Below are 23,556 nucleotides of genomic sequence, written 5' to 3'. Positions count from 1 at the left end.
ATTTTTTCCACTTCTTCTGTGTTAGGGTGTTCAAGTCCTTCTGTTGTAAGATCATTGGGTTCTGGTGCTTTCATGTTGTTTTTCAGCTTATTGGGAGAATTTTTGCCTTGGCACCTGCCCATCTCCTCCTATTGTTGTTCTTTAATTGGTCTTTTAAAACCAGATCAGGTTTCCCTGCTGGCCAGAGGCTCCTCTTGCAAAATTCCCTTGTTCTGTTTCCTGGCTCCTGCCAGGGGCCAAGATCCCTCTCACCCCTCAGATGGGTCTTCAGGAAAAGAACCAGGTTCCCTGTTTGCCAGGGACCTCGCCCAAAGGCCTACCTCTTTGATTTAATTGTCCTGGGGCGATCTGCTCTTGGTGTTGCACTGGTCCCTGTCGCCTGCGTTGTCTGCCACTGTGTCAGTACCCGCCGGTCCCGGCCGCCGCTGCCGTGCGCGTCCGGTTCCGGCTGCCGCTGGTGCCATGCGCGTCCGGTTCCGGCCGCCGCTGGGGCCGTCTTTATTCGTATTCTTGTTCATTTCAAGGAATGTTAGAGGTGAGTGAAGAGGGCTGCCAAGTGTCTGGCACAGCAGCTGGGGTTGGGGAGGTATCAGAAATTCACCAGACTATGAGAGGACCCTTTAGTCACAGCCTGACTGCCCTATACCTTCAGCCTTAGCTCACAGTTGGGTGACAAGGTCAAGCAGCATCTGTGCTAGCTAGTTTTGAGGCCAACCTGACACAATTTAGAGTCATTTAATGAGAAGATAATGCAAATTGAAAAAAAAACCTGCCTCTAAAAGATAGGGCTATAGGCAAGCTTATAGGACATTTATTTAAATAATGATTGGTCTGTGAGGATGTAGCCCCTTGTGGACGGTGCCACCCCTGGGCTGGTAGTGCTGGAGGCTATAAGAAAGCGGGCTGAGCAAACCATGAAGAGCAAGCCAGTAAGCAGCTCTCCTATATGGCCTCTACATCACTTCCTGCCCTGCACTTATGGTGCAGACATATAAGCAGACAAACTGCCCATATACATAAAACAATAAACTTATTTTTTTTAAATCCATGGGTTATAATTTTTTCAGGGGCTTGTGCCAATGTACTTAGACTTTGGTCACTACAACATATAACCTGACACACTAAACACACATCTCAGGCTGCTTCCAAACCAGAAACAGTCAAAATTCTCTCCTAGTTACGCTAAATGGAAATTTCACTAAGGAACGTGAGATAGGAGTAACATCCTTCAAGTCTTTACCTGAGACCATAGGCGACCAGAATCACTACTATACTCTCAGAACGGAGAGCTAGCAGAGTTAGGGTAAATTTTTTACTTTCCTATGTTATTGAAATCTGCAAATGTCTGAAACAAGGATTGGCTGCTCAAAAAGGACAGCATTCTGAGCTTGGGAGCAAGGTATAGCTCTGACTCCTGATAGCTGAAGTGGGAACAGGGGGTAACAGAGAGAACAGCTCTGCTCTATACCGGTGTAAACAAAGCTTTTGCTTAAGAAGTATTTATTTTTGATAATTTACTGTTTCTTTGTTATATGGATGACAGATATCTATTTTAAGGAAACTGAGTAGAAGATAATTTTAAACTAAGTGACTCCTAATACTATCTATTATGAGATGTCTAAATTATTTGAAAACCAATTCTACTGGTGGAGGAGGGAAATCTCACTATATAGTCCAGGCTGGTCTCAAACTCTGTGATCCAATTGCCTTAGCTTCTCGGTGCTGGGATTATGAATTTGTGCCAACACAGTTGGGTTGAAAGCCAATTCTTCTATTTCAGTAATAGATGATATACTGAATTTCATATGTACATCTAACATATATAATTCATACATCTGCTTAAGATGTATAAATTAGCCGGGCGGTGGTGGCGCACGCCTTTAATCCCAGCACTCGGGAGGCAGAGGCAGATGGATCTCTGTGAGTTCGAGACCAGCCTGGTCTACAGAGCTAGTGCCAGGACAGGCTCCAAAGCCAGAGAGAAACCCTGTCTCGAAAAACATATATATATATAAAATATTCAATCATCTTTAATTTATTCATACATACTTTAAACTAGCATTTTATGTTTCACCATATGTGCAACGTGACAGCAAAATCTAAGCCAGGACTGATGATATTCAATGGAAGAATCAAAAGAGCTTTAGCTTATAGCCAAGAGTACCATTTGATGATATACCTAATGCCTCACATGTAAATGTACATCCAAGGGTGACATTTTAAGTTGAAGCATACTTGAACAAAATTTTCAAAATCTTTAGGCATCCTTTGTTACTACTAACAGAAAGTCACACAGTTATCTGATAATCTTGATTTAAACTGGGGCTTTGGCATCGATTCCACAAATTAAAATTAAAATGAGTTCAAAAGAAGACTGTCTTCATCACAGAAGACAATCTGGTGGGGTTTTAAAATCCAAATCCAATACTTCTAGGCAAATAGATACACTTATGTTTTGACAAAAATGAATCAGAAGATGGTTATGCAATTGTGGCCCCTTATATACTTTCCTTGCATGGGAATGGCAAGTCAGCGCAGCTGTTTGGCAAAGATCCAGCAGAGCTGAGCAGCACGATGGCAGCCCTGTCTGTCACCTTTGCTTTTCATCTCCACCTGTTGTATAATTGGATGACTTTTAATATTTGTACAATTTGGTGACATTGGATTGATGAGAAATTTTGTATGAATCATTTCTACCTTCTTCCAGTACTGTTTCTAAGATTCCCCAGCAAAGTCCTGAGCATACTACCCCTCTAGCTTTTAGGGAGATATCCTTATCTACTTGAAGGTCTTCCTTATTATGCCTTGGAGGTTGTGACACACAAGACAGAGGTCAGCCGGGCAGTGGTGGCACAAGGCTTTGATTCCAGCACTCAGATAGGCAGAGGCAAGAGGATCTCTTTCAGTTCAAGGCCAGCCTGGTCTACAGAGTGAGTTCCTAGACAGCCGGAGATACACAGAGAAACCCTGTCTCAAAAAACTATTAATCCCAGCACTTAGGAGGCAGAAGCAGGCAGATCTCTGAGAGTTCAAGTCCAGCCTGGTTTACATAGTGAGTTCCAGGATGGCTGGGGATATAGAGAGACCCTGTCTAACAAACTTAAAAAGAAATGATGACAACTTCAACTTCAAGGGAAAAATTATAAAAGTTTGTATAGCTCTTGATTAATTTCTTGATTTTCTTGAGTCTCTTCAATTTTTACTGAAAATTTGGTAGTTTATTTATTATGCATGCATAATACATATGGAAATCAGAATTAGATTGTAAGATCACTACAATAAAACTGAAAAACAGATATTTGGCTTTTGTCTCTAGACCCTGACAGCTCTTAAATCTCTTGGATGTTCTGAGTGGTATTTCAACAAGAGAAGCAAGCATCTTCTGTTCTAATCTGGTGATGTGGTAATTTAAAAGAGAATGACCCCCACAGGCTCATATATTTGAATACTTGGCCACCAGAAGTGGTAGAACTGTTTGGGAAGAATTAGGAGATACGGCTTTGCTGGAGGTAGTGTGGGCTTTGAGGTTTCAAAACCTCACACCATTCTCAATTAACTCTCCCCTCCCCTGCACTTTCCCCCTGCCTTGTGGCTGTGGATCAGATGTAAGTACTGCTCCAGCTCCATGCCTGCCTGCTGCCATGCTCCCTTGCCATGATGTTCATAGACTAACCCTCTGAAACTCTTAAGTAAGCCCCAGTTAAATGCTTTCTTTTGTAAGTTGCCTTGGTCATGGTGTTTTGTTATGACAATAAAAAAACAACAAAGACAGGTGACTCTTGGTAGGCTTCCTAACAGCCCTAGGAAGAAGGTTGGCCGCTAAAATAACCAAACAGAAGTAGAGGGCTGGGGCTTCTACTTCCACTCCCAATCTCTGGGATCAGAGGGTTGAGGTCAAAATAATAACCAAGGACCAGTGATGAAGTCAATCCTGCCAATGTACTAGTGCATGCATGGAAAGCCTAAATGATGGGGTCCAGAAAGTCTCAGGTTGGTAAATGCACAGGAATGCTGCGAGAGTGATACGCCCAGAGAGAGTAAAGAGACTCCATGCCATAGCTCAAGCCTATCTCAAATATGTCTTTTCTGCTTGGCTGTTCCTGCCTCTGTGAGAAACCAGTGAGAAGTAACATATACTTTCCTAAGTTCTGGGAGCCATTTTAGAAAATTACCAAACCGGAAGAGGGTTTTTGAGAACTGTGAACATAAAAGTTGGCTGGGAAGGAATGTGAGTAGGCTGGGTACCCAAGGGGACCTGGTATCTGAAGTTGGTTAATTCCGTGAAACAGAGTCTTGAATAATTCAGGTCTGACACTAACCCCAAGAAATAAAATTGTAGAAATGATTGTAGAATATCCAGCCACTACCTACAGAGACTTGCTTGGGTGGAAAATATCTACACTTATGGCATCAGAAATGCTGTGCTTTTAAAGTTCAAAATTGCCTCCAAGACTTTTCTTTTTAAACAATTATAATAATTCCTTTAAAATAGTTCTTATTAAACAATATAATTAAATAAATAATTACAGAGGCCACAAAAGCACTTCTGTTTCCACAGTGGCTGTTACTGTAAGAGAAGCAGGAAATGTAATACCAGCCCTCTTCTCCATTCATCAAGTGTAATCACAATCAAGCCACAACTTTCCAAATTCCACAAATGGTCTCCCCTGGCTGCTCCTTTACACACATACCCCCTTTTCACTGTACCCTACTAGCCCTTGTAAACACTCATTGTTCTTCATTTATACAATCTTGCCATCTTAAGAACAGCATTGGAACCACACATTCGTTCCTTCTGAGACTGGCATTCTGTCTAGTACAAAGTCCTGAGTTCTGCCCTGCTAGTAGTCTCCTCCCCTTCAGGGGCCAAGTGGAACGGCACGGTAGGGAAGCGCCAGCCTAATTACTCACTAAACAGTATTTATGTTTTATTTCCTGTTAATTATAAATTGAGTCACCGTTGGGCAAATGTAAATATTATTTCTACAGGATAAAGAAGTATGACTACTGAATAATATGCTAAGGATAGTCTGCCACAAAAATATAGTGTCTATACCATTTTATATTCACTTCAGCAATGTGTATGAGGCAACTATCACTTGTTTTAGTTATTGCTCTATTGCTCTGAAAAGACACCATAACCAAGACAACTCATAATAGGAGGGGGAAAAAAAGCCTTTAATTGGGGACTCACTTACAATTTTAGAGAATTGGTCCATGATCACCAGGCAGGCATGTCACTGGAGCAGTAGCTGAAAACTTACATCCTGATCTGCAGGCAGCAGGCAGAGAGAGACTGGCCTGGTGCAGGCTTTTGAAACCTGAAAGTCTACCCCCAGTGTCATACCTCCCATAACAAGGCTATTCTCACTTGTCAACTTAAAACTACATCTAGAATTAAAACCCAAGCATCCTGGGCACACCTGTGAGGGATCTTTTCTTAATTAAATCATTTGAAGTGAGACAATTCACTACCCTTTACCTTCTTGTTCTCTTGGTTTGGCTTTCCCCTCTCCCCTCCCCACTCTCCTTACATAGCCTAGCTCTGTCTGGTCATGCTCACTCTGGACTCTCCCAGATGTCCCTGCCTCCGGCTATGATCTCCCTTCTATCTACAGTAAATTTTCTCCTCCATCATACCTAGGACCAATCATGTCCTTTCTTCTTTTATTTTTATTTTTTCATTCATCTGGTGTTAAGACCAGGGATTAAACCAAGTCTTTTTCATTCACTACTATTCCACAGTTCCTACCACAATCGATCTATAAGTCCTTTTCACCTTATCATTGCTCATTAATTTCAACCAAGTATTTTCTAAAACACAACAGAACCAAGAAAGTATTGCTAGAAGCCAAGAAATAGGTTATTAATCTAATTCAAGAGCAACCAACAGACATTCAGTTATCTATTTGGTCCTTAAAGAGTACCTACATGAGTCATAGTGGTGATGAGGAAGAGACCACCACCACTATAAATCCTAAATTATCTTTCATGTTGATTATATGCAACAATTGAGTATGTAGTGAGACAATATATTCACAATACATTGTATATACACATGTGTATCTACACACACACACACACACACACACACACACACACACACACACACCTGAAAACACTCTTAGGGCCTGTCCAAACAAGAAGGACTTGAGGTGCTAACTTCAGAGAAGAAGTTGTTGGAATGATGATTCAGTATTCTGTGGCTACTCTCCACAGGTGTATGGTAAAAGGTTGAGATTTCTAGATAATGAGGCTGAAACAGATAAGCTAAGAAAGGGACATCACTGGGGCTGCGAGGTCCAAGATTCCTGGAGAGAGAGAAATAGAGAAGAAAGCTGCCTTTCTAAAAGATAGAACTTCTGCAAGGTTCTTGTATGGAGAAAGTGCAAAACAGAATCAGTGATGGCGTGGGGATTAAGAATTTGATGCTGACTCAGTGACCTCCAGCAGTGGCAACCTGGTGGGGGGGACACTTCCCTTGCAGTGGCACAGCCTCCCAGTCACAGTCTGTGAGTTCATATGCACATCAGTCCCATTGGGCATAGAAGACACTGTTTTGTGGAGTCATCCATCACCTCTGGCTTTTACACTCTTTCAGCACACTCTTTAAAGACCAAACCTATATTATCTTAGGAACAGAAGAAGAAACCCAATATAAAGGCAAAATATTTTTTGACAAAATCAGAGAACAAAAGTAACCAAATATAAGGATAGAGATGCCTATATTGAGGCATATGGGAACATCAAATAGAATGGTCAGAGAAGAACTTCCCACATTATAAAATAGTCAAAATACTACATATAGAACAAAGAAAGGACCTTGAAAGCTGCAAGAGAGAAAGACCATGTCATATATAAGAAGCAGGCCCATCAAAATGACACCAGACTTTTCTTTTTTCTTTTTTATTGAGCTCTACGTTTCTCTCTGCTCCTCTCCCCTCCCCTTCAACTCCTTCCCAAGGTCCCCATGCTCCCAATTTACTCAGAAGATCTTGTCTTTTTCTACTTCCCATGTAGATTAGATCTAAGTAAGTCTCTCTTAGTGTCCTCATTGTTGTCTAGGTTCTTTGGGATTGTGATTTGTGGGCTGGCTTTCTTTGCTTTATGTTTATAAACCACCTATGAGTGAGTACATGTGATAATTGTCTTTCTGGGTCTAGAAGACACTCAAAATGATGTCTTCTAGCTCCATCCATTTCCTGCAAATTTCAAGATGTCTTTTTTTTCTGCTGTGTAGTATCCATTGTGTAAATGTACCACATTTTCCTTATCTATTCTTTGGTTGAAGGGCATTTAGGCTGTTTCCAGGTTCTGGCTATGACAAACAATGCTGCTATGAACATAGTTGAGCACATGGCCTTGTGGCACGATTAAGCATCCTTTGGTTATATACCCAAAAGTGGTACTACTGGGTCTTGAGGAAGGTTGCTTCCTAATTTTCTGAGAAATCCGGTAAGGTTGTACCAGCTTGCACTCCCACCAGCAATGCAGAAGTGTTCCCTTTTCCCCACAACCTCTCCAGCATAAGTTGTCATCAGTGTTTTTGATCTTAGCCATTCTTACAGGTATAAGATGGACTCTCAGAGTTGTTTTGATTTGCGTTTCTCTGATGACTAAGGATGTTGAACATTTCCTTAAGTGTCTTTCAGCCATTTTAGATTCATCCTTTGAGAGTTCTCTGTTTAGTTCAGTACTCCATTTTTTTTATTAGATTATGTGATATTTTGGTGACAAATTTCTTGAGTTCTTTGTATATTTTGGAGATCAGTCCTCTGTCTGATGTGGGGTTAGTGAAGATCTTTTCCCATTCTGTAGGCTGTCATTTTGTCTTGTTAACCATGTCCTTTGCTTTACAGAAGCTTTTCGGTTTCAGGAGGTTCCAGTTATTAATTGTTTCTCTCAGTGTCTGTGCTGCTGGTGTTATATTTAGGAAGTAGTCTCCTGTGGCAATGTGTTCAAGTATACTTTCCCAACTTTTTCTTCTATGAGGTTCAGTGTGGTTGGTTTCATGTTGAGGTCTTTGGTCAGTTTGGACCCGAGTTTTGTGTTTGGTGAGAGATGTGGATCTATTTTCATTCTTCTGCATGTTGATATCCACTTATGCCAGCACCATTTGCTGAATGTGCTTTCCTTTTTCCATTTTATATTTTTAGCTTATTGAAAAAAATCAGGTGTTTCTAGGTGTGTGTATTAATATCAGGTTCTTTGATCAGTTCCATTGGTCCTCTTACCTGTTTTTATGCCAATTCCAGGCTGTTTTCATTATCGTAGCTCTGGTGTGGGAAGTCCTTCTGTATACGTGTTACTTTTATTGGTTAATGAATAAAGAAGCCGCTCTGGCCTGTGACAGGGCAAAATAGAGCTAGGTGGGAAAACTAAGGTGAATGTTGGGAGAAAGTAAGCAGAGTCAGGGAGAAGCCATGAAGCCGCCACAGCAGACAAATGCTGGACGCCGAACGGAACCTTACTGGTAGCCCACAACCACGTGGCAATACACTGATTAATAGAAATGGGTTAATTTAAGATATGAGTTAGTCAGAAATATGCCTAAGTTAATAGGCCAAGCAGTGTTTTAATTAATACAGTTTCAGTGTGATTATTTCGGGTCTGGGTGGTTGGGAAACAAATGAGCAGCCTCAGTCTACAGTAGCTCTACTGTAGAGATTGAAGTCAGGGATAGTGATGTCTCCAGAAGTTCCTTTATTGTACAGGACTGTGTTTGTTTATCCTGGGTTTTATTTTTTACAATATGAAGTTGAATATTGTTCTAATTATTCTTTATAATAAAAACTCAAGAGTCAGATATTAGGGGGTGAAAGCTGAGAGATCAGAGAAGCAGAGCAGTCAGTCGCTAAAGGGACCTTTTACCTCTCCTGAGTCCTCAAGACTAAAGGGGCTATCCTGTCTCTACTGCTTCAGACTGCTGCCTCAGACTATACTGAGCTCCTATCTCCTCCCGCCTTATATTCCTCTCTCCACACAACCATACCACTCCTAAATCCACCTCCCTAGTGGTGAGATTAAAGACAAATGATCCCAACTGCTGGGATCACCTTTGTGTGAGCTCTGTTTTTCTTTTAGACTGGATCAATTTCATGTAGCCCAAGGTAGCCTTGAACTAGAAGAGATCCTGGGTCCTGGTGTTAAAGGACTGTGCCACCAATGCCTGGCCCTAGTGGCTTACTAATGTGACTAGCTATGCACTCTGATCTTAAGGCAAGCTTTATTTGTTAGATCATTAACAAAATATCAGTACACAAACCTACTAGAGTGAAAACAAAACAAAAAAAAACAAAAACAAAAACAACAACAACAACAACAAAAAAAAAAACAAAAAAGAACCCCAAAACTTCAGGTCTCCTAGGTTTCACTCCAGTTGAAGGGGGGAAGGAAGTAGCAAAGGGTATCACTGTAATGAGAGAAGTGGCTCAAGCCACAGAGGATCAGTCAAAGTTGTGACTGTCTGTGACTCAGGTGGTGGCCCCAAAACACGTCTGCTTGCCTGTGCCTAGCATTTCAGTGAAGCTTGCCTTATTCCAGCCTCACAGGGTATAGTCAGGCTCATTGAAATTCAATATTCCTGTTGATGAACAACAAGTTATCCAAAAGCACAAAATTAGGAGGGGTGGATCTCATTGAGGTATGGTTCACAAGGACCAGATCCAGAGTCTGAGCTCTTGGTCTATGCTGGCTGCTTCCAACAATTAGCAATGCATCCAAGGACACAGAACCAGCCATGTGAGCTAATATTTACACAGAAAGACAAGACAATCCAGCAAGTCTCAGAAGCCCTAAAGTAACTATCATTTTATTGTACTACATGGAACCACTATTTGAGATGACAACATTCTTGTTAAAAAATTTTTGATATCCTCATAAGTGGATATTAGATGTAAAGCAAAGGATAATCATAATCCAGAGCCCCAGAGAAGCTAAGTAACAAGGAGGACCCTAAGAGGGACACAAGAATTGCCCTGGGAAGGGGAAATAGATGAGAACTCCTGGGTAAACTGGGGGCAGGGGAAAAGTGACAAGGGGTGGGGGGTGGGGCTGAGAACATGAAGCATCAGGATGGCTTGAATTGGAGGAAGGATGGAGAGGGAGATCAATGAAAGAGATATCTTGATAGATATCTTGATAGAGTGGGCCATTATAGGGCTAGGGAGAGACCTGGTACCAGGGAAACTCCCAGGTAACGAAAAGGATGACCCCAACTAAGATTCCTAGCAATAGTCTTATTGGAGAGGGTGTCTGATCTGGCCTTTTGTAATCAGATTGGTGACCTACCCTTGATGCAGAATGCATCAAATGGGGAGCACGAAAGTCAAATAATCCCAAAACTAACTCCAAATAGAGTAATCTAAGGTTTTTTTGGTTTGTTTTTTGATTTTGATTTTTTTTATTATTAATAAAGGGAAACTCACAGATCACAGTGAAGCGATAGGAATGGGGTCTGACATCCAGGTGTGGCTCGCAAGGAGAAGAGATAATGGTACCATTAGGGTACCATGGCTTTTTGATACCCTAAGTCACGCCCCAACCTAGTTAGCCTTTTAAAGGCCATTGGCTGAAGGAGGTACGCCATCACCTCCCCCTTTTGTCTAAATAAGAAAGTTCCAAAACCAATACAAAACTATATACACTAAGAACAGATATTACGTATAAAAATTAGAATTACAACCACCATAAACAATATTAAGCAAAAAAAAACATATGCTAAATGTTTTAATAATCATTTTATCCTAAGGAACCTAAGTCTCATATTAGAAATGGCTTGGCTAGATCATAAGAGGAAGGTAACTACTACTATCTAATCTTCAACCCCATCGAAGGACTGAGAAGGGAGATAATATTACTTGAGTAGGCAGGCAGAAAGTGCAATCAAGCAGCTTCCAAATTGTGCTGGAGATGACAGAGAAAACTGACTACCTGGGCAATTACCCAAAGTCTCATTTGCAATTGTTGAAGCAACCAACTTTAGCTAAGGCCTAGAAACAATTTGGGGGGGGGGGTGGCGGAAAATTTTTTAAAACCATCTTACCCTGTCTTGGCAAGGTTTAGCAGGTTTTTTTTTTTTTTTTTAATCCTGCTTATCCAGTCTGGACACTATGCACTTTGTCAGCGGTCAGGTATAGGCAGTTCCTTGCCTAATAGTTCCTTCCCATGGCTTTTTGGTACCCTAAGTCATGTCCCAACCTGGTTCAGCCTTTTAAAGGCCATTGGCTAAAGGAGGTTTCTCCATCAAACCCTAATTGTCATCATAGAACCTTCACCCCATAACTGATGGAAGCAGATGCAGAGATCCACAGCCAAGCTCCAGAAGTCCAATTGAAGAGAGGGAGAGGAACTATATGAGCAAGTGGGCTCAAAGTCATGATGGGGAAACACAGAGACACAGCTGACCCAAGTTCATGGGCGCTCACAGGCTCTAGACCAACAGCTAATGAGTCTGCATGGGATCGACCTAGGCTCTCTGCATGTGGCTGACCATTGTGTAGCTTAGTTTGTGTGTGGGGCCCCTAGTAGTGGGACCAGGATCTGTTCCTGGCACATGAACTGGCTTTTTGGAACTTATTTCCTATGGTGAAATGCCTCGCTCAGCCTTAATAATCTTGTTTTTCAAATGTCCTTATCAAACACTTGAACAGATGATAGTATTTTCATAAGACAGACAATATTCCAACAATAGCAGTCATATTTCTGAAGATTAAAAAGATAATACCCACAAAATCATGTCCAATAGAGAAAGGAAGATACAGTGAAATGATGTCCTCTGTAAAACAAAGCACATACTTGTGTTAAAGATTCTGCAGATTGATTAGCTAATCCTAACTTCCTGAATGTGGAATATTGCACACTAAGGACCCAAAATACCTACATGCATCTTTAGTCTCCTTAGGAGCCATTAATTATCCACCTCTCTATCTCCAACAGCCTCTTGACTATTTTGGTTACTTTGTTACAACCTGTTTACTATGTGTTTGACAAATACACTGATTTAAGATTATATTTACTTCAAGGGTAGAAAACTTCATGTAATCACTATGCAACAGAGAGAGTAAGAATGCCCTAAGTCTCTGGCTATTACAAGGAATTTTCAACAATTTGAATGAACGTCCTCATGCAAATTCCTAGTAGAGATGGAGTCTGGAAGAATCCTTTGTGAAGTGAGTTTCAAAGATGAAAACTAGTTCTTCTTGGCAGGTGCCAAAATATTTTTAACTTATAAAAGGAGATGACAATTTAGGTTAGCATTAATGCACAGATACAGTAACCAACCAGTTCTTCAAACTGGAAGCATCCCAAACAGCCTACAAACACCTCTACCTCCATGTCCCAGATATTTCTTCATTACTTTGCTGCTTATGTTCCAGGTCAATTTAGGTGAGATTTTAGATATCTACAGGCAGGTCATGTCCTTGCACCTGTAGCCTCTGAAGAAGTCAGGCATGTTGGAACACACTGTAATCCGAGGTTCCCCAGTGGATGAAATAAAAGGATCACCTCAGCCAGGAGCTGAAGATTGGTAGGTACAACAAAATAAAACCCACCAAAAATGGGAGAGAGAGAGAGAGTAATGGAGGAAAATAAAGGGAAGAAAGGAAAACAGTAGAGGAGAGGCAAGAGGATTGAAACTACACAAAGCTCTCCCAAGAGACGTGGGTAGTTTTGAAATAAGCTATGGAAACTTTTTTTTTTTTTGTAGTTTTGAATCCAAAGGAAGATGCTACAGCTTTTGTTATTTACTAAAAACAACACAAGGGGGAAAAGGTTCATATAAGCACTTATACAGTGGAACGTGCTATTCAGGATAACCTGAATGTGTTTCTTTCTGGACCGTGGTCTCTTACGCCTGGTTCAAAGTAAACTATCTCTTACTTACTTTAGAACAACAGCTATTTTGTGTCAAATATATATATACACACAAATCACACACCCAAATATAGCAAGACTAAGAAGTGCCAGCCAAACACAGTAGCATACACCTATAATTCCAGACAGACAGACAGCTGAAGCAGGACAATCACAAGTTCAAGGCCAGCCTGAGTTATAAAGTGAGTTTAATGTCAGCATCTTAGCTCAAGAGAAAAATATTACATTTTAAAAGGGCTCGGTAAATACCTCAATGGTAGGCAACTTGACTAATATATGCAAGGTCCTGGGTTCAATCACTGTTACTAATAAAAACTGTGTTATCTGTACCTGTATATATAAATGGTTACCACTAATTAGGATTCTTTTCTCCCCTTGTTTATTTTTCTTGAAAGCTTGGAATGTTCTAGAATGAGGGTGCATTCCTCTTACATCAGAAAAAAAATGTTTTAAATACCTGTTTATCCATTAATGTACGTAATAAATAAAATACAAATGAACATTCGTTACAAATAATTTTGTTGCTCTATGATTAAACAACAACCACCACCCTTCATGCTCAGTTTCAATTACACCATGACAAACATGTGAAGGAACATGATGAATGCTACTGTGAAGCACAATTAATAAAAACTCAGACAGAAAAATTGGGGTTCAACCTGAAGGTCAGAAAAGCAAAGCCACTGCTCTTATCTCGACCTCAGTCCAAAATGGCGATCCTGCCTCCAGGAATCTCAGAATGAGATGTGTCTGAGAGCTGTCTCCTCCCATTTTATAATCCTCTCTAGTTCTGGGATTAAAGGCATGTACCACTACTGGCTGGTTTCTAAGGCAAGCTAGTGTGGCGACTGGGATTAAAGGTGTGTGTGACCACTGCCTGGTAGTAGGCTAGCCAATGTGGTTGTTTTAGTCTCTGAACTTCAAGCAAACTTTATCTATTAAAATAAAAATGAAATATTACATTTCCCCTTTAGTTAAAAATAAAAAGGATGTAACCAATATAAGAAAAACTATATATAATAAGTACAATAACTATATATCATATATACAGGCAATAAATATATCAACGTCTAGTCCATTTGCATTTGATAAATTCAGAGAAAATACTCCATGTCTCTGTTGTATTCCTGTCTCACTTCAGCACTTCCAGACCACAGTAGTCCTGGAGTTCAGTAGCCAGGTACAAAATGACTTGAAGAGAGTACCTGTGAGAAGCGCACCGATAAGAGATGTTTCGCTTTGCACTGACACTTTCGCCTGCTGAACTAGATACTCAGAGGCATCCTAAACAAGAGGTCCATAAAATACCCATAAGCATCCATAAGGAAAGACAATTAACAATAACACAGCATAAAATTATGCTATGATCTGCACAGATCAATAAATATCAATACACCCTAGAATTTTAATTCTTGTCAAGAAAACATTTGTTTTGACTGGGCAAGCATGTTGGTTAATATCTGTAATCCTGGGGGCTGGAGAGATGGCTCAGCGGTTAAGAGCATTGTCTGCTCTTCCAAAGGTCCTGAGTTCAATTCCCAGCAATCACATGGTGGCTCACAACCATCTGTAATGGAGTCTGGTGCCCTCTTCTGGCCTTCAGGCATACACACAGACAGAATATTGTATACATAATAAATAAATTTTTTTTAAAAAATCTGTAATCCTAACACTTGGTAGACTTATGTGGAAGGTCTACTGTGAGTTCAAAGCCAACCTGGGTTACACAGTGAGCTCCAGGCAGCCTGAACAACAAAGTAAGATCATCTCAGAAAGGAAATTAAAAGAATTTGTTTTAAATCAGATTGATTTTAAGAGTACTGCTATTGCCTTAGTGAATGTACAAAATACCTTAAATAGCATTTTTTAAAAGCATATACTTTATAAACTACCAGTTAATAAAAGGACTAACTTTAGAAAAATCAGTAGTTCAGAGCCCAGAAAAATTGAACTTCTAAACCAGATTTTTTCCCCAAGCAAATATCTTTCATACTTATCAACACAAATAGTAAAATACACAGCAATCTCACTCAGTTTATAATGTTCTGACAACTACCAATAAGGATAGTTAAATATTATGGACTATATTTTGCTATTTTTCAGATTTCTTCTTTTTTATCTTATGTGTGTTTTGTCTGAATGTGTGTATGTGCATCACTTTGAATGCCTGATGCCTAAGGAAGTCAGAAGGAGGCCTAGTGTCCAACAGAACTGGAGCTACGGATAATTGTGAGACCATGTGGGCACTGGTCATCAAACCCAGATCCTCTGAAAGAGCAAGTGCTCTTAATGTCTGAATCATCTTTCCAAGTTCTGGATTACATATTTAATATCTTTTCACTGAATTAAAACATTAACTGTTTTAGGGCCAGAAATGTAAATCAGTGCTTGCCTAGGATCTATGACATCCTGGGTTTGGACCCTAGAACAACATAAACCAGCATGGTGGTTAATAGCAGCACATGGAGGGAGGAGGAAGATCCTCAGCTACACAGGGAATTTGATGCTAGTCTGATATACACAAAATCAGTCTCAAAACAAATAAGGAAACAAAATAAGTAAATAAACCTTAATATTTTCACAACTGTTTTTAACTTTTTTTTTTTAAGAAATACTTATTTATTACATATACAATATTCTGTCTGTGTGTATATCTGCAGGCCAGAAGAGGGCAGTAAACCTCATTACAGACGGTTGTGAGCCACCATGTGGTTGCTGGGAGTTGAACTCAGGACCTTTGGAAGAGCAGGCAGTGCTCTTAACCGCTGAGCCATCTCTCCAGCCCTGTTTTTAACTTTTATAAGACAAGAAAACCACAAAGGAGTTAAGGGAAAAACACTGATCAAAGGCCATAAAATTTCAGTTAGGAGAAATAAGTTCAAGAGATCTATTGTAGACCATGGTCACTACAGTTATTACAATTTTATGCCTTCTTGAGAAGTGCTAAAAGATTTTCTCACTATAAAGAAAAGCTTGGTAAGATGAGAAGTAATACATATGTAAAATAACTCAATGTAGCCACAGATCAGCGTAAGCATATCTGAAAGCAGCATGCTGTGCATCATAAATATATGCAGTTTTCATCAATTACAAAGCATACTGAGCATAGTGACTAAACTACAGCACTTTTGAGTATGAGGCAGGATGATCATGAGTTTGAGGCCAGCCTGGGCTAAAAAGTCTGTTTCTTAAAAGAAAAGAAAAAAATGAATGAATAAACTAAAGCTGGCTTGGGAAACAAGAGTACCAATGCATAGTATGGCTTTTTAAAACTGTCAGGTAATAGTTCCTAGTTTAAGGCCTTGTCACGTTCATTTTTGTATCACGAGGACCTAGCATATTTGGAGCACAGAACATCTCTCATAAGGTTAGTGTGATTGATAGTTTTATTTGAGTGTATTTATATGAATGCTTAGTCTCCAGCTTAGTCCCCAGTTCGTGAAACTGGAAGAATTAGGAGGTGTGGCTGTAGTGAAGGACGTGTGTCACTGAAGGTGGACTTTGAGATTTCAAAAACAGTCTATGCCATTCTGAGTTAGTCCACCCCCATCCCCTCCCCACCTCATTTGCTCTCTCCCTCCCTCTCTCCATGCATCCCGTTTGTGGGTCAGGATGTAAGCTCCCAGCTACTGCCTAGTCCCATACCTGCTTGCCTGCTGATATGCTCGCTCTCCGCCTTGGTGGTCATGACTCACCTTCTCAAAATGATAAGTCCCCAATAATCTCTTTCTTCTGTTATGCCTTGCTCATGGTGTTTTATCCCAGCAATCGAAAAATATCTAAGACAGTTTGGTAAGTGTGCTGGCTAGTTTTATGTCAACTTGAAACAAGCTAGAGTTAACTGAAAGAAGGAAACCTCAACTGAGAAAATGCCTCCATAAAAATCAAGCTTTAGGGCATTTTCTTAATTAGTGATGGATGAGTGAGAGCCAAGCCTATTGTGGGTGGCTCCAAACTGGGCTGGTGGTCCTGGGTTCAGTAAGTAAGCAGGCTGAGCAAGGCATGATAAACAGGCTAGTAAGCCGCATTTCTCCACCGCCTTTGCTTTAGCTCCTGAGTCCAGGTACCTGCCTGTACTGCTTTCATGATAAACTGCTATATGAACTGTGAGTGAAAAAAGAAAACAAAACAAAACTTTTCTTCCCCAGGTTGCTTTTGGCCATGTTTTATTACAGCAATAGTTACCCTAAGTAAGACAGTAATAAATGAATCCAAAGGCAACAGTTTTAAAGACAAGCCCTACCCATAAACTGAGCTAGTTCCTTCAAATGTAAGCTATTCTAGAAAAATAAATGGCCTAATTTTAAAAAGTATAGAACTTGGTTCTGGGGAAACAGCTCAGTAGTTAACAATATTCATTAACTGTTCTTCCAGATGACCCATGTTTTATTCCTAACACTCATATGGAAGTTCAAAATCAACTCCAGTTCTGGGGGATCTGATACCCTCTTCTGTCTTCTGCAGGTATCAAAAACACACATTGTACATGCATTACCAGCATAGACATAAATTAAAATGAATTATAGGACTTTAAAATAAGTAAATAGGGACTAGGGATAAGGCTGGGCAGTTAAGAGCACTGCTGCCCTTGCAAATGACCTGGGTTTGGTTCCTAGCACCCATATGGCAACTAACAAACATCTGTAACTAGAGTTCCTGTGTCTATAAAACCCTCTCTGGAACACTGTACATAAATGTACTTACATATGTGCAGACAAAACATTCTAACACATTAACTGAAAATAAATCCTTTTCAAATGTTTCTAAGAAATAAAATAAAAATAAGTAAAGAAAAATCAAATGATAGCAAAATCAGGAAAAAAATATCTGTAAATAAAATTGGGGGGGGGGAGACCTTTGGCAAAGACCATTACAGAGACAGAAGCACTTTCTTAAGAACTATATTGCTTGGACTGGGGAGATGCCTCAGTATTTAAGAGCACTGACAGCTCTTCCAGACAACCTGGGTTTGATTCCCAGCATCCACATACTGGCTAATGACCTTCTGCAACTCCAGTTCCAAAGGAATCCATTGGCTTCTTAGGGCATTGCCAGTGAGTGATACAGACATACATGTTAGCAAAACACCATACACATAAAAATAAATAAATCTCAAAAAAAAGAACACAAGGTTCCTAACGGACAGTAAGCTCACAGAAGTAAATGAGAACTGTGTAACTGAAAAGAGCAGGATGGGTACTTCTGGCTATACAATGTACAGGACACAACAATCCAAGTGCTACTTTGCCTGGAAGCTTTCTAGACTCTAAAGAAGCATATGAAATGAGCCTGAAGCATGCTATAATTTTCCTTTTCTGACTTCACAAGCTTACATCTGAGCACACTACTGTGTCTCCTGCCATGCCCAAACTCTGCATGTCTACGAAATGTGGGATTATTTTTGATCAGGTATCTGGAAATTGCCAAAAATGTCTGGGGAAAGTCAAGAAAGGAACACCTCTCCTCTTCAGTTTTTAGAACCTACGTGGAGTTGAGTGGAAGCACGTCTGCTCCTACTACTGAAGTCTGAGCAGGTCCACTGGAGGCCTTCTCCTCATTCTGAAGAGTGTGGGAGAGTCCAGTGGGAGTACTGTGTTCCGCAGCGTGTAGGGCCTGAGCAGGGTCAATGCGAGCACTGCTGGCTGTTCATTACTTGGTCTTTTGTCCACTTTCTATCACAAGAAGAACTTGATACATCTGTTGTGGGATATTTATACACAATGTTGAAAATGTATTACTGTGATTGGTGTGATAAAAAGCTCAACAGCCAATAGCTAAGCAGGAGGTATATGTGGGATTTCCAGGGAGAGAAAGGAAGAAGAGGAGGAATCTAGGTGCACAGGATCTGCTAAGAAGGCATGGAGGGAGTTGGACATATGAAATGAAAAAAGGGTAAAAAGTCACATGGTAAAACATCGATTAATAAAAATGGGTTAAGTTATAAGAACTAGTTAGAAACAAGCCTAAACTATAGGCCGAGATTTCATAATTAATTAATAAGTCTCTGTCATTATTTGTTGGCTGATGGCCAAGAAACTACCACTACATAGATCTCAGCACAGGTCCCCCAAAGAAGGGGGCCCAAAAATACAACTTATAACTGTTTTCCATCACTGCCTTCCTTGACATGTGGGGCTTCTGTCTCACAGAACATGCCATGATTTCTATCATTCACATCTAATCCCATGCTCACACAGTCTTATACTCACTCCCCTTATCAAAAAAACCTTCCCTGGTCCTTCTTCAAATCGTATGCCTACCTACTAGCTTGTCAGTGACATGCACCTGGAAGGAATATAAATGTGAAGACAGGTTAATTTTTACACCAAATCATAACAGTATGACAAAGTTCCTCTGGGACAGAATTATCATGGAAATTAAGAGATGCTTTAATAAACTGTTAACCAAATGCAAAAGGCCACACACAGTACATCATAAAATTACAGGTACACAAATCAATCTCCAGGCTAGATTTATAGACATGTTTCATAAAGTATGTTACTCATAACTATAAATAAAGTACTCATATGATCTAAGTTCCATCTTTAAACTGAGCATAATATTAATCTGAAATACAGACACAACTGAAGCCTAAACACACAGTCTGATGGATGCATACTGGTAATTTAAATTTATTGTAGTTAAACAATAATCAAGGTATTTATTTACTGATTATTTTTAAGAAACCTCAGGATACTATGTTTTAAGTTACTAGAACATTTAGAACACATGGTAATGCAATCCAATTGCCACAGCCTGTACTACTTAGACATAACCAGGTGTGAATGTAAAGAAGGACGAGTACCTGTATCTCATCCTCAGAGTGCTAGGGAGTGCTCAGATTACACACGCCTTTAGCCTTTAATCTCACACTCAGGAGGCAGAGGCAGGTGGATCTCTGTGAATTCAAGGCCAACCTGGTCTACAGAGCAAGTTCCAGGATAGACTCCAAAGCTTTACAGAGAAACCCTGTCTCGAAAAAACAAAAACTAAATTCTACACCAGTCTGGTACAAGTATCATAAAACTTTTTGAAAGTACAAAGAAAGCCTTTGTCCTTTCTTTACATGAGACTACCATGCATTTTAAAATTTATTTTAATCTAACATGCCAGAGAGGGTTTTATAGACACAGGAACTCTAGTTACAGATGTTTGTCAGTTGCCATATGGGTGCTGGGAACCAAACCCAGGTCCTTTGCAAGGGCAGCAAGTGTTCTTAACTGCCCAGCCTTATCCCTAGTCCCTATTTACTTATTTCTAAAGTCCTATAATTAATTTTATGTCTATGAGTGTAATGCATGCAGCATTTTTGATGCCTGCAGCAGTCATAAGGACTATAAGTATTATATGTTTGGCTAGAGTTACCTTCTCCTAAACTTCCAGAAGAACACTGGGAAAAAAGTTGTCTCCCTTTGAAGTTGTACACAATAGCACAGAAGAACATATCTAACAAAACAGACTGTTTCAAGTACCAATTGTCCAAATGTTTGAGTAGTAAAAGAACAACTTTCACCAGGTTAAGCAACACTGTACAGAACAGGTTGATGTTTCTATATACTTGCAGCATAATGTCAGTTATCTACTGGCAGGAGGAAAAACAGCAAAGAATTACACTTTACCAAGCTGTGAGTTTTTAAATAAAAATACAAGTACAGCCCTGCCTTATTCCTATGCCCAGCTTACATTTTCAGTTTGCTAAATAAAATGCTGTGGGTGAGCGAGAATAGAAGTTGATAGCATATTAGCCAATATTTTCTCATGTTTCCACTCCACGAGGACTCATAGTCATCAATGACATTTAAAACATGTACAGTTCTTGGCATGTACATCTTGTTCAAGATAAAATATCACCCCAATATCCAGAACCCCCAGAAACCAGATAAGCATGCTAGCACGTACTTGATATCCCACCACTTCGTAGTTGAGGCAGGATGATCAACCTTGGCCACAGAGTAAGACCTTGTCTCCAAACAACCAACCAAAACCAAAACAAAAGTATGCAATATGCAGGGGATGTCAATATAGGTCTGTGGCAGACCACTAACAGGCAAGAAGCTGTAAATCTGTCTCCAACACAGCAAGGAGAAAACAATTTTAAAAAACTGGCCAATTACAAATTTATTCCATTAAAAATTTAGTTCATTATGGCAGCAACTATATTTTATTTCCCTTGTGATAATACTTGCAGTTTGCAAACACATTTTAAAAGCTAGTTTATGTCAGTTGCTCAATAATCAAGTATTTCTGAAATTCGGCACCACCCTGCCCCTAAAGATTTCAGTCTTATTTGTGCTGTTTAGTCATTTAACTACTACGTTTTTTACAAGCTTTCTGACAGCACTTAAATCAGTGTAGCAGAGACAAGATACCGCAACAGCATTCCAAAGGGCACCGTTTCTTGTTTTTTCTCACCTTCGCCATTCTAACTTCCTGTTTTTCATGCATTGCTTTACTGCCAGCTAGATGTTATGCCATACCAGTAACTTTCATTTCCCAAGCACTGCTGGCCTGCACATCCACCGTGCAGCCGAGTTTTCAGTTCACTATCAGAGTGTTCTGACAGGGTACCTCACTATCATCGGAGTGTTCTGACAGGGTACCTCACTGTCATCGGAGTGTTCTGACAGAGTACCTCACTAACAGTGTTCTGACAGAGTACCTCACTATCGGAGTATTGGCTCCAATTGCTATCTGTCATCACCAAATACTACCTATTGTGTTCCTCTTTATTTTTGGGAACCCTGCTTTTTAATTATTATTTTTGGGTAGTTGTACCATATATTCCATGTCTCCTAGTTGTAGAAAGGGAACATTCTCCAAGCTCTCTCTCCACTAAAACCTCCTCTTTCTGCCCTCTAAAACTCACATTGTCTACTTCCACAAAGATGTATACATCAAGTCTAATGGATGCATCATTATCTCTGAATACGCACTATTTCCGTTTATCTGAAACCGTGACACTAGCTCCTTGCTAAGAACAACAGTGGGTGGAAAAAAGATACAGCCAGCTGCAATAGGTTCAAATACTCAATAAGTAAGTAGAAAGTTACTTTAGGAAAAACAAAACTAACAATGTCCCCCTACATATGTTCACACTGGGTCTAGAAAGATCATAGCAAAGTACTTAGTGTTACATCTCGTGTTTTAAAAAATGAAACAGAGATTTCAGTTATTCTAACATAAGCTTTCCAGGAACACTTCAACTGTGTCAGGCACAACTAAGAAATGAAGGAATCTTCTTGAGTTTAGGATTAACTTCTTCCCACATTGGATCTCACTACTTTTTAAATCAGAAAAGAGAATCTGGACGTTTCCAGGCCTGAAGCTCGCTCTGGCAAAAGATTTACAGAAACACTAGGCTGGGAAAACAGATAGCATCTCTCATGGCCCCTTAAGGTAGGCTTCAGGGCGGTAGTCACTGCCAGCGGGAGGGGAGGAAAAGGCCAAGCAAAAGGCAATGACCAATACGGCCAAGTTAGGAAGTGTTCACTACCTGCGCACTTCTGCTAGCGAAGGAGTTGGGGGGGGTGGGGCAGGGGGGGTCTGGAAGAGGACTGAGAGCAGATGACCTGGACAGCTCGCCCTCGAAGAGGGTGGGTGGGGATAGCGGCGAAGACACCTGACTTAGGCCGGGGAGGTGGGTGCGCTGACACAAGGTGGGACCCAGACGCAGGCCCTTCGCTGAGGACCAGGGTAGGCCACGGCAGTCAGGTGCCCCGAGGAAAGCAGCTGGCGGAGAGGGCTGCCAGGGCGTGGACACCCACTTTAGGTAGGCAGACAGCAGGAAAGGAGGCAGACGGCTAAGCTCACACACTTGGTCCGGGTCCAGGTTGTGTGGACCCCAGATGGGGGCCGAGATTTGGGGCTGAAGCCCGCGTCCCCACCCATCACCGAGGAGAGGAAATGGGTGGTGCAGACCTGGGGGCAACACTCACCCAGGCAGGCAGATCGCAGGCGCGCACCCCCAGGCGCACGGCTCGCTCCTCGTCCTCCAACAGCTCCAGCGCCCGGCACAGGCGGCTGGCCTTGAGGCCGCGGCTCCGGCGGCACCAGGCGAGAAGCCCGAGGGCCAGCAGCACCCAGCTGAAGCTCAGCCCCAGGTAGCCGAGGGCGTACACCGGCAGCAGCAGCGCAAAGCTGCGCGCGAGCTGCCCCAGCATCCCCGACAAGTCCACGCTCAGCGCGCTGCCCGGGGCTTCGGGCTCAGTGCGGCCCCCCGCCCGGCCAGCCCCGGCCTCCGGGCCCTCGTCCCCCGAGCCGCTCATCGCCAGCCGGGCAGCTCACTCCTCCCTGCGGAGGCGAAGGCGGCACTCCCACGGACGGCAGGTCGCCCCACCCCGCGCGCCAGCGCCCCTCTGAGGGGGGGCAGCGGGCGCCAGCTCTCCACTCCGCGGAAGGGCGGGACTGATGTCATCACCGTGCGCAAGGCCCTCCTCCACCAGAGTCCTCTCCCGAGGGGGGTCTCGTTCAGGCGGAGCTTGCGTTGGGTGACATCATCACCGTGCGCCTGACCCTTTCGGGCGTGGAGGCGGGGATCAACTGTCCGGGGACAGTTTGTACCGAGAGAGGACGGGACGGGCGTGGTGCCCTACGCCGCCCACTCGCCAGGGACCTCGGAAAAGAACCGAGTGGACCGTGCGTGTGTCACGCGCGGCTGCCCCGCCCTCGCTCTGCGCCGGG

The 23,556-nt window shown here is 41.6% G+C and overlaps 1 protein-coding gene across 2 annotated transcripts in view; it reads right to left on the bottom strand.

The window, feature by feature from the left end:
- Esyt2 (extended synaptotagmin 2) overlaps positions 1-23,215 on the bottom strand; it is a 103,950-nt gene extending 80,735 nt beyond the window's left edge. Inside the window, exon 1 of one of the 2 annotated variants that reach the window (XM_050120868.1) lies at positions 22,812-23,215. In XM_050120868.1, coding sequence (XP_049976825.1) covers positions 22,812-23,141 — 330 coding nt within the window. In that variant the 5' untranslated portion in view covers positions 23,142-23,215. The remainder of the gene's footprint in view (positions 1-22,811) is intronic. The other variant, XM_050120869.1, reaches the window with a different exon arrangement.
- Positions 23,216-23,556: the final 341 nt, after the last annotated feature.

The sequence above is a fragment of the Alexandromys fortis genome, unplaced genomic scaffold (assembly GCF_014885135.2).
Source record: "Alexandromys fortis isolate MF-2015 unplaced genomic scaffold, M_Fortis_MF-2015_v1.1 scaffold_182, whole genome shotgun sequence".
NCBI lineage: Eukaryota > Metazoa > Chordata > Mammalia > Rodentia > Cricetidae > Alexandromys > Alexandromys fortis.
Note: the sequence above shows the minus strand (reverse complement) of the source record. Positions and strands in the feature narration are given on the sequence as shown.